Source organism: Mandrillus leucophaeus, unplaced genomic scaffold (genome assembly GCF_000951045.1).
Source record: "Mandrillus leucophaeus isolate KB7577 unplaced genomic scaffold, Mleu.le_1.0 Scaffold903, whole genome shotgun sequence".
NCBI lineage: Eukaryota > Metazoa > Chordata > Mammalia > Primates > Cercopithecidae > Mandrillus > Mandrillus leucophaeus.
In genome coordinates, this window is record NW_012109842.1 from 849,130 (window position 1) to 867,431 (window position 18,302).

At 40.9% G+C, this 18,302-nt stretch overlaps 1 protein-coding gene across 2 annotated transcripts in view; it reads left to right on the top strand.

Annotated features, from left to right (window-relative positions):
* Positions 1–18,302, top strand: part of L3MBTL4 (l(3)mbt-like 4 (Drosophila)) — a 465,654-nt gene that overhangs the window by 363,657 nt on the left and 83,695 nt on the right. For both annotated transcript variants that reach the window (XM_011969788.1, XM_011969787.1), the window contains one exon: positions 11,032–11,058. In XM_011969788.1, the coding sequence (XP_011825178.1) occupies positions 11,032–11,058 (27 nt within the window). The remainder of the gene's footprint in view (positions 1–11,031; positions 11,059–18,302) is intronic.

The window sequence follows — 18,302 nt, forward strand, 5'->3', positions numbered from 1 at the left end:
TACTTTTAGTTGATGTATTTTTTTCTTCACATTTTGACTGCCAAGTTTTCAGTGATTTTGATGTGCAAAATAATCAGATTATAAAATAATCACAAGAAAATTAATAAAATAAACAATAAAGTAACAAGTATTTAAGGAAATGAAACTAAAAAGAGAGAGAAGTTTCCTGAGTTTTCTAGATATAGCTATTTTGATGAATTTTTCTCTTTTGTTTGCCTTTAGAAAGAGATAATTAAAAAATAAAAAAACAATTTTCCCCAGTGGTGAGAGACTGTTATAAACTCTTGCCTGGTTTTTATTCTGTGATTATGAAAACCATACTTCTGACCAGGCACGATGGCCCGCGCCTGTAATCCTAGCACTTTGGGAGGCCAAGGCAGGCAGATCACCATCACCTGAGGTCAGGAGTTTGAGACCAGCCTGGCCAACGTGGCAAATCCCCATCTCTACTAAAAATACAAAAATTAGCTGGGCATGGTGGCATGCCTGTAATCCCAGATACTCGAGAGGTTGAGGCAGGAGAATCACTTGAGCCTGGGAGGCAGAGGTTGCAGTGAGCCAAGATTGTGCCACTGCACTCCAGCCTGGGTGACAGAGTGAGATTCCATCTTAAAAAAAAAAAAAAAAAGAAAAAAAAAGAAAAGAAAACACTTTTAAAAGACATTTCTTAGCAGTGGCATCAAATAACTGTTTTCTTAATATATTCACTCTGATAGTAATACTGATACTAACAATATGTTCATCTAGCACTTTTCATTTATAAATTACTTTCATGTCTGTCCCGTTTTTCCTCTGAAAGATTGTGGTTTCCATTTTACTGTTGAGGCGGTTGATCTGCAGAGCAGGTGATTTACCCAACGTCACACAGCTCATGAATGACAGAGTTGCAGCTTAGAGTGACCTCTACAAATCCAGAGCTTTTTCCCCATGGCCCACCATTTCATCAGGACACCCACGGAGTTAAACTGACTGTGTGGTTTCATGGAAAGTGCCATTAGAAGTGGGGCTGGAGACCTGACTTTAAGCCCAGCCACAAACTCACTTTGTGGCTGAGCCCTGGAGGTGGGCCTGAGTCTCCTTTCCTGTCGCATGGAGAACCTTTCTCTACCTCTCAAAGCAACTGAGTGGATAAGAAAGGGCATTAAAAATAAGGGACACTATATATAAAGGTCTGACCAGCGCTCAGACATTTCTCCATAAATTCATTGGAAGTAGACTAATAATGCTTCAGAGGGAGTCTGCTGCCCAGTGCCTTGTGCCCAGCAGGGGCCCATGTGGGATGTGTGTTCAGGATACAGTGACTTTTGCTTCCTGTCTGACTACTGCTGAGTTCTTGCTCAAACACAAAAGCAAACTTCTGCCGAAACTTTGAGAATTTTGCTTTGTGTTGAATAGATTGGCGTTGAAGTCTGAAGGCAAAAGCCATTTCAGTGTCTCTGACATGGTTGTTCTGTTTAATGACAGTCTCTTTTTTCTTAAGAAGAATGCTTTTCTGCTTGGCCAGAAATTTCTTCTTGGAAATGACAGAATGGCAGTCTCACTGTTAATGAATTTTACAGCCCAGATTCCTTTTAGTTTAATGAAATATGGACAAATCAACCCAAAGCCACGCTTTAAAACAACGTAGAGGAAACCACCACTCCCCTGAAACACTGAGGTGTTTTCCGCCTGGCTGGCCAGCGCACCTCTGAGGTCATCGCCTAATAGCCGCGTGCATAGTGATTAGATTACGGTTCACAGTTGATACTGGTATGCTTTAAAAATAAACACAAAGTCCCCCGTACACAGAGAAGAGGCTGAGGACAAAAGCTTAGTCATGTGTGATTCACATACATATCATGAAGTATAGCGGAAGGATCCTTCCCCGGGTCTGAGAATCTGGGTTCCAATTTAGTCACTGTTTCTCTGACACTGGACACCCCTCCCCCTGGACCACTGTCAGATGATGCTTTGCGCTTGGCTAAATTGCAGAGGTTTTTAATTGTTTCCTTGTTATATTTTATATCAAAAGATGGTTTTTAAAATCACTTCTGTCAACATGAGGGTTGGAGAATAACAAGTTTTCAAAGTTGTAACTCTTGTTTGAGTGGTGTTTTCTGTTTAGCCTTAATATAAAAAACCTTTGCTGACCAAGCTGTCTAGATTGCTCCAACAAAATCAATCAATCCATCCATCCATCAATCTGTGCCTTTAACATACTGTCGAAGAAAACTTACTTTCAAATATATCTGGTCAGGTGAATGGTTCTTCCTCTTAAGGGTCAGGGCATAGAACCCTACACCTCTATCCCAGCCTTGACAACTTTTAAACCTAGTGAGGTGAAACATAATGAGGTCTGAGCAAAGTGAACATGGTCATAATACCAGATGGAATTAACAATATAAATTAATCTAAGAGTCAATGTCCAAAATGTCAGAAATTTTCTTTGGGGGGCTTCATTGCGCCAAAAGGTTAAAATCCCTTTAAACATCATGAACGTCCAGGAAATTTGTAAGATAAGTTGGAACGGCTAAAATGGTTACTCTTTCATATGTAATTCAGGATGATATAACTAGTCACTGAAAATAGGCATGAGATGCAATTTGGCTTGCCTCTCCAAGTGGACAGCGCTAAGGTATCCAGTCATACTGTCTCACAGATTCCTGAGGTTAAAGGTGCAATTCCCCTGAACGAGTCTTAAAACCAGATGTTTTCAACTGCATCGTGATTAGATTAGACACTAAGATAGTGTCTTCCTGTGGGTTCATGTGGAGTAACCTGTAAGTGAAGCAGAGGGAAGCTGAGCTTCAGGGAAAGGGAAAAGAGCCCAAAGCCCAGCCACACGGTGCCACCTCCCTGGCCATGCAGGAGACTTGCGGCATTTCCACAGAACCATGTCTGTGGTCCCAGCATCACTCGTGGGTTCATCGAGCACATATTCTTTACATACCCAGCATTATTCTAGGCACAGGCCATACCGCAGGAAATAAGGGCAACACTGGTCTGAGCTGTCGTGGAGCTCTGTGGCGAAGCGTTAATCTGTTTGAGGTTACAGCCAAGATAAGTGCCAGGCAAGGGCAGCACAGGGCTGGGAGGTCAGGGCCTGTTTCTGGGAAAGTGACATGGCCCAGATCCAAAGGATGAGGGGAATGAAGTGTCAGGGAAGCGGCGAGGGCAAGGGCAAAGGGCCTGGGAAGAAAAGAAGGATGTTTTCTAAGTGTTTCCATTCACTAGCAGTAGGAGCACTGAGTGTGCTAAACCCCTGGAGGGAGTATCTGATTTGATGTTCTCACAGAGAGAGGAAACTAAGGTACAGGAATTGAATTTCATACCCCTGACTCCACGCCTCACATATGGAGCCAGGGATTGAATCCAGGTCTTACTATAGAGCCTGTACTGGACTGCCATCCTGCACTGCCTCTAATGTGAGCAGGTGGGCACTTTGGGGGACTTAAGTGACAGCAATGTATGAGACAATCTGTTTGCCAAGAAAAAAAAAATTGTGACGATGCAGGCTGAGTCAGGTGTCTCAGTCCATCACTTCTCCTGCTGAGATCTACAGTGCTGTAAAGATGGAGTTTGGAGAGTCTTTAGTGGGGAAGATGTTATCACTAAGAATGGACAAACACACAAAAGCATTGAGAGCCTTTATCTCCCAGGGAGGAAATAAGCAGAGGGACTTGAAGAGCAACATCAGAAGAGAGGTGATGTGTCTGCTAGCATCTGGCAAAAACAGGCAAAAAATGTTTTTTATACTTTCTGAAGTACAGAACTTAACCCAAGCATGTCAATTAGACTTTGCAGAAGCATTTGCATGCCATGATTTTTTCAGTCACTTTTCACATATTTAGTTCAGCTGCCTTTACTGAACATATCATTTATGTGCCCACTAGACTGTGAACTTCCCATCAACTTAAAATAACAACAGAGGGAGACAAGCTCTCCAAAGAAAAAGTTTACTGGGGAATAGCAAGAGATTGTCATTAGGATACGCGTGCTGCGGTGGACCATAGGTGCAACCAGAGAAGCAAGGGAAGGCAAGGGTTTTTAAAGGGGAAAGGAGGGCAGTTGCATTTGTTCTTTTGAAGCAATTATCCTTGGCTACAAGGATTAATAACAAGGGTGAGTCAGTCTATTAGTGAACAGGCCATTAGTGAGCAGGCGTCCTCATAGAAGTAATCTTTGTGCAGGGTTGCCATGGCCTTTGTGAAGGTTGTGGTTTTGGTAGCCTTTTGTGATAGGACCAGTTATCAGACAAATGTGCATGAGGGCCTTCCCTTCATGGCCTCCTGGATCCATTTCGTTAGGATTGGACATAAGTGACTCCATTTTGGTACCAGCAACTTTCACATTCTCATCAGCAGGAAATCTTCACTTATTTTCGCATCCTCTTAGTCTAACCCAGTTCCAGTCCTACAGTGGAAACGCAGTACTGAGTGAATTTTGTAGCATTTCTGAAACCAAGCCCCTTGCCTCTTTCTCTGTTTATTGCCTTCACAAATGTATATTTTAGCTATGCAAGCAGATGCTTTACTGACACACCTAACTAGATTAGAAATTGTCTTACCGTCTTAGCGTAGTGTATTGTGAACAGCCAACACTAGCTGGAAATACATGACACTCCTTCTACCATTTAAAAACAGAAAGACATGATGAACAAGGACTGGTTGATAATCACGTTTGTTTATTGGACTTGTTCTTCCAAATGATAAATTTGTTCTGGGAAATGCAAATTAATGGGACGTCCTGCTGGAATCCTCTGAATTGTGAATGTTTCTGCCTTGCCAACAAGTATGCACTGTAGTTTAGGGGTTTGCAGCGCTCCATTTGTGTAGTATGATTTCATCCACTGCAGCACATTTTCCAGTTTGTTGGCCTGTTCTTCCCCTAAGAACTAGCAGTGTTGGAATTCTTTATGTCCATTAGCCTACTAACACATTGAGTCTTGAAACAGAAAATTCTCCACTATTGGCAAAGTAAGAAAAAGTGAGCTATTTGCAAAACGTAAATTCAGATTCTCTTTCTTTCCTCAGAAGATTAGATGGAAAAATACGTAAGAATTGTGCAACTTGCCCTTTCAGCTGCAAAGACCAAACAAGGATATTTGACCTTTATTTGCATTTGCTTAAATGTTTGAAGACTGATACTTGTTATTCCACAAGAGGCGTAGAAGTACAGTAAGCCCCACTGTTCACTGTAGCCAGCAACTGGCAAGGAGTAGGTACTGATTCATAGTTATTACAATCCAGTATATTGCTTTATTAAATGTTAGCTATATATAAACTACCATATTCTGAAAATGTGTAATTAATTTGATACTGAAAAATGCTGAACATATTTGTATTGCTTTGTGATTCAGAAAGTACTCTGTAGACTTAACTTCAGAGCCATTGTTTTAACATCACTTAAAATTGTATTTATCCATGCGACCATGCCAGTTAATAGGAATTTCCAGTTGGTAGCATGCTATCAGTACCTATGTATATTCATAATTTTAAAATCAAAACATCAAAGAAAAAATACTTATGAAGTCGACTTAAAGGACATTTTTAGTCCTTTCTAAATGTTTCTCTAAGTTCTCACAAAGCCTTTGGAGCTGCCTCCAGTTGCTTTTCAAAAAACCCATTTCTAAAGTAGAAATGTTCTCACTGAACAATCAGTATTAGGGAAACTGCAAGGCAAACAGCTCGGAGCCCAATAGCCAAAGACGCACCATTAATGTTGAATGAGACAGAGTCTCTACTGATGGGAAATTTGACAAGACTTCTCTGGTGCTTTCTGTGATATCTGTTCCAGCCCCACAACGGCCACTTTCAGTCCTCCCCCACTATTAACACTCCTCCTGCCAAGTCAAGAATTCTTAATGTAGTGTAGTGAACCCATGCTGAAAAATAGGCCCTTACGATGCCAGGGTCCATGAACACAACTCACCACTCCCAGGAGGAAACCTTCCCTTAGCACAGGCACCACCTCCTCAGACAGCTCAGCAAATACAGGAAGGTGGTGGCTCCACACAGGGCCGCAGTCCTTGTCTCCACCACAGTCACAGAACACGTCCAATCCACTGCCGACATTTTGAAGAAAGGGCCGAATTCATCCACTGGATCTGTCCTACCAAGGAAAGCAAATCAAGCTTGCTGCCCTATTCTTTTTTTTTTTTTTTTTTCTGTGACAGAATCTTGCTGCGACGCCCAGGCTGGAGTGCAATGGCACAATCTCAGCTCACTGCAAGCTCCGCCTCCCAAGATCAGGCGATTCTCCTGCCTCAGCATCCCGAGTAGCTGGGATTACAGGCATGTGCCATCATGCCCAACTAGTTTTTGTATTTTTAGTGGAGATGAGGTTTCGCCATGTTGGCCAGGCTGGTCTCGAACTCCTGACCTCGGGTGGTCCGTCCACCATAGCCTCCGAAAGTTCTGGGATTACAGGCGTGAGCCACCGTGCCCAGTCTGCTGCCTTATTCTTGAATGAAGACATTCATGCAAACTGTCATGATCTCAGCAGCATCTCATTGCTCCATAGTCGGCAGAACTTTAGGCAGGATCCTTCTGGACTGGCAACCCCAAATTAGCTTGGACTCTGTGTTCTGTTGACTGGCACACACTGAAGACACAGTGTGGAATACTAGCAAAAGGAGTTCTGCGGGATGTGCCTCTCTCAGGCTGAGAAGTTGTCCATACATCAACATCGCAGGCCGTTGCAGCCTGGCACTGACCTGGCGGCAGCTGCCACTAGCACATCTCACATCTGCTTCCCCAGAGACCTGAGGCCAGAGAAAAACAGGATCACAAACTGTGCTGATATTGCATGTCCAGAATTCTTCAATATGTAGCACATTAAGAGCAGATCGGTATACATTCTACAACAAAATTTGCTTCTTACTCTATTTTTCCCATTATGAGCTGGGAGCAAAAAAAAAATCCCCCCGTTTGCTTTGTCTACCTCTCTCCAGAACTCATTTCAGACCCATACTATTTCCCTAAGAAGAAAAAAATTGCATTAAAACCCAGAAGTCACACACTTCACAGCAGCAGCCCGTGTAGCTACTGCATTTTATTCAAGTAGCAAATATGAGAACGCAGTGGAGCACACTGGCGTTAGATTATATTTGCATTTTGCAAAATATTAGACATTGATTTTGTTGAGTTGCCCTAAGTTATATACTTTAGAAATTATTGTGCACCCTCTAATAATAGAGGGTATAACCATTTATAAAGACTATGGAACTTTGCTCTTAAATTATAAAAATTACACAGTGAATTTATTAATATTTTTATCATTATAAAGTCTACAAGGTTAATTGCTTTGCAGAATGGTGAATGTAACTAGTTTTTCCAGTTTCTATTTAAAGGAAAAGGCTGAAGCTAAATCAGCCAGGATTTCATATGGTCCTAAAGCGTTTCCCTGACACAGTGTGGGAAAGTATGAGGGGAGAACAGGATTTGGTGAGAAGTCAGATTATGCAAGTTCTTTATCCAGAGGAAAGGGATACAGATAATTAACTTTGTAACCATCTTTTGACCCAGTGCCCTCCCGTGTCACATTGTCACTATGTCACTTTATAATTTTTTTAAAAAGTTTGGTCTCTTATGCCAAATTGAGTAGCATGAGTGTTGTGGGTAATTTCTTACTTATAATACTCAACATCCTGTATTTACTACCTTCCTGAACTCTCACCTATGTTTTACGATAGCATTTTGCTAGCTCACATCCTGATCAGTTAAAATTTTGTGTTTTGTGTAACAAATAAAGAACATGAGAGAATTGCATAGGTGTGCTCTATGCAATTGCAAATTGAGCTTTGTGTGCAGTTACTTTCCTTTTCCGAAATAATTTCAACCTTTATTTTCAATTCAAGGGTTACATGTACAGGTTTGTTATATGGATATATTACATGATGCTAAGGTTTGGGGTGTGAATAATCCCATCACCCAAGTAGTGAGCATAACACCCAACAGTTAGTTTTTCAACCTTTGCCCCCTTTCCTCTCTCCTCCCTGTATTAGTTTCCCGTGTCTATTGTTGCCACATTTATGCCCATGAGTACGTGATATTTAGCTCCCACTTATAACCAAGTCATGCGGTATTTGATTTTCTGTTCTGATGTTAATTCACTTAAGATAGTGGCCTCCAGCTGCATCCATGTTGCTGCAAAAGATATGATGTCATTTTTTATGGCTGCATAGTATTCCATGGCATATATGTGCCAGATATTCTTTATCCAATCCACTGTTGATGGGCTCTTGTATGTTTTCTATTGAGTAATGTCTGTTCATGCATTTTGCCTACTTTTTAACAGGGTTGTTTGGTTTTTGCTTGTTGGTTTGTTTAAGTTCCTTATAGATTCTGGACATTAAACCCTTGTTGGATGCACAGTATGAGAATATTTTCTCCCATTCTGTAGGTTGTCTGTTTACTCTATTGATAATTTCTTTTGCTGTGCAGAAGCTCCTTAGTTTAATTAGGTCCCATTTGTCAGATTTTGTTTATGTTGCAATTGCTTTTTAGTCAAATTCAAGGCCAAAATTCAGAAAATGGTGTTTCCTAGGTCTTCTTCTAGGATTCTTTTCTATTTTGTCTTTTTTTTTTTTCTTTTGTTTGGAGAACCGGGTCTTACTACATTGCCCAGGCAAGTCCCAAACTCCTGGGCTCAAGCTATCGCCCCAACCTCTGCCTCCCTAAGTGCTGGAATTACATGTGTGAACCACGATGCTGACGTTTTACTTTTAAATCTTTAATCCATCTTGAGTTAATTTTTGCATATGGTGAAATGTAGTGGTCTAGTTTCATTCTGCATATGGCTAGTCAGCTAGCCCAGCTTTATTGAATAAAGTCTTTTCCTCATTGCTTGTTTCTGTTGACTTTGTTGAAGATCACATGGCTGGAGTTGTACAGCTTTATGTTTGGGTTCTTTATTCTGTTCCATTGTTCTGTGTGTCTGTTTTTGTACCAGTACCATGCTGTTTGGGGTTTTTCTTATCATTTTATATTTTTTTATTTTATTTTTATTTATTTTTTTTTTGAGATGGAGTCTTACTGTGTTGCCCAGGCTGGAGCACAGTGGCGTGATCTTGGCTCACTGCAACCTCCACCTCATGGGTTCAAGCAATTCTCCCACCTCAGCATCCCTAGTAGCTGGAATTACAGGTGCCCACCACTGCACCGGCTAATTTTTAGTAGAGAAGGGGTTACATCATGTTGGCCAGACTGGTCTTGAACTCCTGACCTTAAGTAATCCACCTGCCTTGGCCTCCCAAAGTGCTAGGATGACAGATGTGAGCCACCATGCCCAGCCAATGCTATTTTGATTACTGTTGCCTTATAGTATAGTTTGAAGTTGGGTAGTGTGATGCCTCCAGCTTTGTTCTTTTTGCTTAAGAGTGCTCTGACTATTTGGGCTCTTTTTGGTTCCAAATACATTTCAGAATGATATTTTTAATTCTGTGAAAAATGACATCAGTAGTCTGATAGGGATAGCATTGACTCTGTAAATTGCCTGGGACAGTATGGCCGTGTTAATGGTACTAATTTTTCCAATCCATGAACATGGCATGTTTTTCCGTTTGTTTATGTCATGTATGATGTCCTTCAGCAGTGTTTTGTAGTTCTTTGTAGAGATCTTTCACCTCCTAGGTACTCTTAGGTATTTTATTTTTATTGTAGCTATTGGAAATGATTTGACTCTCAGCTTGAATATTATTGATGTGTACAAATGGTACTGATTTTTGTACATTGGTTTTTGTATCCTGAAATTTTATTGAAGTTGTTTACCCATTCTGGGAGGCTTTTGGTAGAGTCTTTAGGGTTTTCTAGGTGTAGAATCATTTTGTCAGCAAAGAGAGATCATTTGACTTCTTGTTTTCCTATTTGAATGCCTTTTATTTCTTTCTCTTGCCTGATTGCTCTGGCTAGGACTTCCAGTACTATGTTAAGTAGGAGCAGTGAGAGTGGGCATCTTTGTCTTGTTCCAGTTCTCAAAGGGAATGCTTCCAGCTTCCAGCTTCCAGCTTTCGCCCATTCAAATGTTGGCTGTGGGTTTGTCACAGATGGCTTTTATTATTTTGAGGTATTTTCCTTTGATGACTAGTCTGTTGAAGGTTTTTAACATGAAAGGATGTTGGATTTTATCAAAGACTTTTTCTGCGTTTATTGAAGTGATCACATGATTTTTGTTTTAATTCTGTTTATGCTGTGAATCACATTTATTGATTTGCATTTGTTGAACCAACCTTGCATCCCAGAAATGAAGCCTACTTGATCCTGGTGAATTAACTTTTTGATATATTGCTGGATTCAGTTTGCTAGTATTTTACTGAGGATTTTTGTGTCTATATTTATCAGGGATTTTGGCCTGAAACCTTTTTTTTCATTGTGTCTTTGCCAGATTTTGGTATCAGGGTGATGCTGGCTGTGTAGAGTCGGTTAGGGAGGAGTCAGTCCCTCCTCCTCAGTTTTTTGGAATTACTTCTGTAGGATTGGTACTAGCTCTTCTTTGTACATCTGGTAGAATTTGGCTGTGAATCCATCTGCTCCAGGGCTTTTTTTGGTTGGTAAGATTTTTATTTCCAGTTCAATTTTGGGACTAGATATTGGTCTGTTCAAGGTTTCAATTTCTTCCTGATTCAATCTGGGGAGGTTGTGTGTTTCCAGGAATGTGTCAGTTTCCTCTAGATTTTCTAGATTGTGTGCATGGAGATGTTCATAATAGTCTCTGAGGATTTTTTTGCATGTCTATGGGATTGGTTGTAGTGTCATCTATGTCATTTCTGATTGTGTTTATTTGGATTTTCTGTTTCTTTGTTAATTTAGCTAACTGTCTATCAATCTTGTTTGTTCAAATAACTAACTTTTGGTTTTGTTGATTCTTTGTATGTATGTTTGGATCTAAATTTTGTTCAGTTCTGGTTTTAGTCAATTCTTTTCTTCTGCTAGTTTTGGGGTCAGTTTATTCTTGTTTTTCTAGTTCCTCTAGATGTGATGTTAGATTGTTAGTTTGAGATCTTGTTAACTTTTTGAGGTAGGTGTTTAGTGTCATAAACTTTTCTCTTCACAGTGCTTGTGCTGCATCCCAGCAGTTTGGGTATGTTGTGTCTCTGTTTTCATTTATTTCAAAGACTTTTTTTTTTACTTCTGCCTTAGTTTTGTTATTTACCTAAAAGTCATTCAGGAGCAAGTTTTCTAATTTCCATGTAATGTGTGGTTTGGGGAGATCTTGGTATTGATTTCTATTTTAATTCCCCTGTGGTCTGGGAGTACGTTTGGTGTGATTACTATATTTTTTTAATTTATTGAGACTTGCTTTATGGCCAGTCATATAGTTTATCTTGGAATGTGTTCCGTGGGCAAATGAGAATAATGCATATTTTGTTTCGATTAGTGGAATATTCTGTAGATGCCTATTAGGTCTACTTGGTCAAGTGTGAAATTCAAGTCCAGAATTTATTTGTTAGTTTTCTGCCTTGATGATCTGTCTAACGCTGTCAGTGGCATGTTAAAGTCTTCCAGTATTACTGTGGGATGGTGTAAGTCTTTCTGTAGGTCTAGAAGTAGTTGTTTTATGAATCTGGGTGCCCCAGTGTTCGGAGCATATGTGTTTAGGATAGCTAAGTCTTCTTGTTGAGTTGAACTCTTTATCATTATGTAATACCCTACTGTGCCATCCACTTTTTTGTTTTTAACTGTTGTTGTTTTAAAGTCTGTTTTATATAATATGGGAATAGCAACCTCTGCTATTCTTATATTATTTTTGTTTTCTGCTTGCATGATAGATCTTTCTCCACGCCTTTACTTTGATTCTGTGGGTGTCATTATGTGTCAGATGGGCCTCTAGAAGACAGTAGATGGAATTATTGTGTTTCTTTATCCAATTTGCAACTCCATGCCTTTTAAGTGGAGAGTTTTAGATTGTTTGCATTCAGGGTTAATATTGATATATGAGATTTTGATACTGTTGTGAAGTTGTTAGCCGGTTGCTTTGTAGTTCCTATTGTGTGGTTGCTTTTTAGGGTCTATGGGCTATGTACATAAGTGTGTTTTTGTGGTAGAAGATGTTGTTCTTTAATTTCCATGTGGAGGCTTCTGATGTAGTTTGGCTGTGTCCCTACCCAAATCTCATCTTGAATTCCCACACGTTGTGGGAGGGACCCAGTGGGAGGTGATTGAGTCATGGGGGCAGGTCTTTCCCATGCTGTTCTCATGATGGTAAGTGAGTTTCACGAGATCTGATGGTTTTAAAAATGGGAGCTTCCCTGCACAAACTGTCTTTGCCTGCTGCTATGCATGTAAGAGGTGACTTGCTCCTCCTTGCCTTCCACCATGATTATGAGGCCTCCCCAGCCATGTGGAACTGTAAGTCCAATAAGCTTCTTTCTTTTGTAAATTGCCCAGTCTCAGGTATGTCCTTATCAGCTGCATGAAAACAGACTAACACACCTTCCTTAAAGATCTTTTGTAAGGCTGGTCTAGAGGTAACAAATTCCCTAGCAGTTGCTTATATGGAAAAAAAAAGTTATTTCTTCTTTGCCTTTGAAGCTTAGTTTGGTGAGATATGAAATTCTTGGTTGAAATATCTTTTACTTAAGAGTGCTGAAAGTGGGTGCCCAATCCCTCTTAGCTCATAAGGTTTCTGCTGAACAGTCTGCTGTTAGCCTGATGGGGTTTCCTTTGTATATGATCTGGTGCAAAGTTACTTTTCTGAAACTGTACTTTAATAATACAAGCTGCAAAGGCACTATTGTTTTTGCTCTCTTCTTTTCCAAGCACTAATCAGAAAAATGGAGAAAGGAAGGAAAAGAAGGATGCAAGGCTTATAAGCTATAGTGGTGGTTGTCAGCTAGAACTATTGTCCACCAGCAGGTGGCCTGATGTGAAGTAAATGCACAGGGAAATAGATTGTGGAGAGTTGAACTGGAAAAAATAGTTTGGTTATTTGGAAGCAAAATTCCGTGGTCTTTAGCTACAAAAGTTACTCTTCCATCCACTTAAGGATGGAAAGAAGACATGGTGAAGGCAGGGCAGACCTCTTCTATGCTAGGCTTCATGGTGCTTATTCCCACAGCTCTCCAAGATGAGTTATATTTTTTTCTTCCCCTCCTCCTCTTCCTCTTTTTCTTCCTTGTCCCCTCCCTATTTTCCCCTTTCTTTTTCTTTTCTTTTAACCATGGAGAAACTGTAGTGCAGAGAGTGTAGATAACCTTCATAGGCCCACACAGCTGATGGCTGGCAACTGACACCAACACCTGTACTTCTCATTCACCATGGAAGCCAGCATGTTGGCTAGTGTCCTGTTTGGCAGCAGAGGCTGGAGTCTCCAATGTTAGTTAACTCTACTTGAGAAACACCTTCTTACATGCTAGTTTGAGACAAAAAAAGAGATATATAGGGCAGTTCCCCACCACATCCATTTGTGACCATGGCATGAACACAGACTCAAATGAAAGATGTCTGTTTTCATCGGAGGGTAATGAATCATCAACGTGTTTTCACTTTGCTTCAGAGAACTAGTGCTGTATATCAACATTAATGTTCTTTTAGCACACTTTTGTACAGATTATTCTTAAAGCAGTCATCTGAGCACTTATATTCCAAACACAATTCAGAATCTTGCCTACTCCCAAGGTCACCTAAAAACAAAAGTAGTTATCCTTTACTAATGCTCTTGAGAAGACATTCATGTTTTAACTTTGATTCAGTGGATGTACATTTTAAAATAATGAATCTACTGAAGGATCCTTTTACTTGAGCCTTTTGCTCAGCCTTTCAACATGCATTTTATGGAGCAAGTACTCTGTGTTCAACACTGAATTTCAGACAGTCAACCAAACTGTAGTGAGGTCAAAGGAAAGAAATACAGAAGTGAATGATTTTTTAGTGGACAAGCTTTGGAAAATCCTAGTCATTAGAAGTGAGATTTAAAAAGTCATTTTCCTATAATTTAACTCAAAAACATAGATCTCTATTTGCATTGTGGTTAAGAGCACAAGTATTGGATCTCATTCATTCATTTATTTAATAAACATTTATAGACAGTCTACTACTTAGTAAGTACTGTGTTAGGCATTGGGGTACATTGCTTACCCAAACCAGGTATCGAACCTGATTTGACTGAATCTTACATTCCAGTGGGGCAGATAGATTAATCGAATGACTGTATTGAAAGACATCAACCTGCACCTGTGGCAGTGCTATAATGAAGATTGCATAGGAGGCTCTTAAGAGCCTGTTTATTCCAAAGGTATTTCATATAATTGAGGAATTGAGATGAAATTGCTGAAGGAAGTAATATCTGATCTAAGATATAAGGGATGAGCAGATGGTGATGAGGCCTGGGAAGGGAAGAAAATGCCTAGCACAGAAAGCAGCATGCATGGCCTGTCAAGGTGAACAGTAGAATCCCAGGCCTGGAATACTGGATGTGGGGAGAGACTGGGTGGCTGTGAGGAAAGCAAGTCTCAGGTTGAACCGAGGTAGGAGTCTGGCCTTTATTCTGAATACAGTGGTGAGGCATCCACAGGTTTAAAGCAGGGAGAGTAAATGATCAGGGAGTGGGCAGAGCAGATACACACTGATCAACTAGAAACCCACTGAAGTGTCCTAGGATGGAGGTAATGATGCTCAGACTTGTGCAGTGGTATAGAAAAGATGAAGAGGATACATTCAATATGTATTTCAGAGGTAAGCACAAACAGGACTTGGATATTGGGAGTGTGAGACAGGAAGTATTAAGGATGACTTGGACAACTGAATAGATAGGGATGCTTTTCACCAAGATAAGGAAGCTTGCAAAGGATTAGGTTTGGGATTTGGAGATAGTAGGAGAAGGGATGAGAGTATTGAGTTACGTCTTAATATGTACCGTTTTGAGAGGCCTTTGAGAAAGCCAAGAGGAAATTTCAAGTAGCAAGGATACGGGTCAGAACCTCCGAAGTGAGGTTTGAGCTGGAGATTAACATTTGCAGATAGTGTGCACAGAGGTGACAATTGAACTCCAGCATCTGGATGTGATTGCCTAGCAAAAGGGTGTTCCAGAAAGGCCTAGACCCAAGACCTGAGAGGCCAACACTCAAAGGCTTGGTCAAAGGGGGAAGAGTTTGACTGGAAAGGCAGGAGGAGAGGCAAAGGCCACTGTTTCCCAAGTACCCAGAGAAAAAGGTAGAGGAAAAAGTTCTCAGTACTGGACAATGCTGAGGGCTCACGTGGGACTGAAAACACATCGTGTTGGATTGAATAATATTGAGGTCTTTGGGGACACTAGTGAAAGCTGTAGCAGAGTCATGGGTCAGATTGAGTGATTGACGGTGGGGTAGGTGGGAGGTATGGAAGTGACTGAGAAGCTCAGGGGAGAGAGGGTGAGGACTGGAGGCAGGTGTGGATTTATGTGCTTGGTGTGTGTATGTGTGTGTGTGTGTGTGTGTTTTGTAAGTGAGGGCACTTAAAAGTGCTCCAATGTCAATGGGAAAGATCCTGGTGAGGAGAGGTTGAACTTACCCAAGACAGAAGGGCCACTGAGGTCATAAGGTTTCTGAGACAGCTCAAGAGATGGGATTAACCTTGGGTGGGAGGAGGAATGGCTTCTGTAAACTTTGAATTAGTGGGGTATCTCACTCTGGTGGTTCTGTTTTCTCTGTAAAGCATGAGGCCACATCCTCTGTGGGGAGGGCTTGGGGGAGGTATGGCAATTGGGGAAACCTGTGTGCGAATATTGAAGGAAGTGGAAGTTTGAAATGGTTCACAGATAGCTGGGCAGTAGTTCATGCCCATAATCCCACCACTCTGGGAGGCCAAGGCAGGAAGATCACTTGAAGCCAAGAGTTCGAGACCAGCCTGGGCAACGTAGTGAGACCCCCATCCGTACAAAACAAAATTAGCCAGGCATGGTGGCACACACCTATGGTCCCAGCTACTCAGGAGGTTGAGATGGGAAGATCACTAGAGTCTGGGAGGTTGAGGCTGCAGTGAGCCACAGTTGTGCCATTGAACTCCAGCCTAGGCAACAGGGAGAGACCCCATCTAAAAAAAATAAAAGAATGAAACAGTCCACAGGGTGCATGGAAAATCAGGTAAACCAAAGCAAGAGTGTAGGGTGGCTGTGAGTGCTGGACCTCTCTGAGCTGGGTGAGCAGGAACCGTTGGTGGGCATGTTCTGCCTTCGTGACTGCCTGTGCACGCCCAGGAAGAGCAGGTAGTGAGGCTCTTCCCAACTGCCATATTTGCCAAATGATCACAAAGAAAAGACAGAGAAATAAGGGGATGTGGAGCATTTGCAAGACCAAAAAAAAAAAAAAAGTCAATTTCAGCCTAAGCTAAAGAAAAGGACAATGAAGAAAGATGATTAATAAGATTAATAGGTTGGAGAAATTGGGGGGGGGGCAATCCATTGAAGACCCCAACAGGTGCTCACCTGTTGACAGCGAGTTGGTGAAGAGGAGATGGCAGGTGTGGTGGGCATGGCCTGAAAGTCACTCTGCAGCGTGCTCACCTGGGCAGTGAGGTAGAGCCAGAAGCAGCTGGCTCCACAGCTGCAGGCCCGATGGCAGTAATCTCCTGGTTCCACCACTGATAGACTGCATGTACTGAGCAGTCTGCCCCCATCTCCAGACCTTGGTGCCCTTGCTGAGATTTGGGGCCAGCCATGCCATCTTTTCAGGTTGGGAGGATTGAATAAGGTGTTAGAGGTAAAACAGCGCAACCCATGACTCCTGATTGGGAATCTATCAGAAGTGTCAGCCACTGCTATTTCTTCATTGTGACACATTTTCTAAACAAATCACAAGTTTTGCTGTTGTTATTGTTTTACTTTTTTAAATTCTAGGAATCAAGGCAAAAAACAACTCAAATTTTATAGAAATTATGTGATTCGTAAATATATTATTATGTTGACTTAATCTCCTCCCCTGTGACCCTACAACTGAGAGTGGAGAGCAGAAGGCCAGCCGCGTGAGTGGCAGGATGAGAGTCGAGTGGATCGAAGAATAGGATGGTTTAGGGGCTTGCCATCTTCAGGTGTCTCTCTTGTTCAGACTAGGACTAATGTAGGTTCTTTTCGTAAACCCTGAAATGGAAGTTTTAGGCACTGAGTGACTTAAGACACTCAAGGGACTCCTTGTCTCAAAAGAGATGTGAGTAAAAAGTTTACTTATTTAGGTTTATGTACTTGTCCATCACCCACACTCAACAGAGATGGGACTGAATTATATTTATCTTTGTATATACAGACCCACGGCAGGCACTCAGTAATGTCTGCAGTATGGAGTAGACAGTAGTTAGTAAAGTTTTTGGTTCTATAATGGATTGGTGCAGGATATCTCTATCCCAATACTGTAGACATTTTGGGCCAGACAATTCTGTTATTGGAACAGGATATATAGCAGCATCCCTGGGTTCTACTCACTAGATGCCAGAGGCAGCCCTCTCACCCCAAGATGTGACAACCAAAAGTGTTTCTGGATATTTCTGAATATCTCCAGGATGAAAGGGACAAAATTGCCTCTGGTGGAAAGACCACAGGTTTAGAGAAAATCTTTAATGTGATCTCTTGTGTTGAATTTTTAAAAGTTTATTTGTTTATTCGCACAGGAAAAAAAAATGAACTATAATTCCAAATACTTTGCAAGGTATGTTTCTGAGAAGTAAGATTCCAAGTATTTTTAATTTCTGTCTGTATTCTTCTGGTCTTTTGAAATTTCTCACGTTTCCTACTGTACATGTGTTACTCTTATAAGTTGATAAGGGAGAGAATGAAAAAAATTTAATATTTGAAAATGATTTTTTGAAAATACATACTTTTCCTGCTATCATGACATTCTCGATAATCATATTACTTAAGCTAATGAACATTGTGTTATTTTTATTATTGTAAGTTTTGTTTGATTATCTAATTTTTCAGATAATTTTATTTATTTTAGTATTTCAATCAGCAGTATCATAATCAACTGTTAATTCTAGTTCTAGATATTGGTACCAACTCATTGGTTAGCCATGGACTGGAATTTAGTCTCAAAGACACTTGACCCTTTTCTAGAAAGGCGGAAGCTTACCCAGCATGAAGTGCCTTTGAGATAACCACACTTGTCAAGTGTCACTATGAGAGGCTTCGGGCCCAGGAAACAGGAAGGAAGAGGGTATGTGTGTATGTGTGTGCATAATGTATTAATAAATTCACTGGCATACTTAATTTTTAAAGTATCAGTCAGCTAAGAGAATCTGTAAAACTCCAAATAAGAGAAATATCCAAAAGAAAGGATCTAGGGCACTCTTTCCTTACCCTTTCATTTGCATTGGCTTAAATTGGGGGAAACTCAGAAAGTGAAGGCTTTCTTTTAGCAC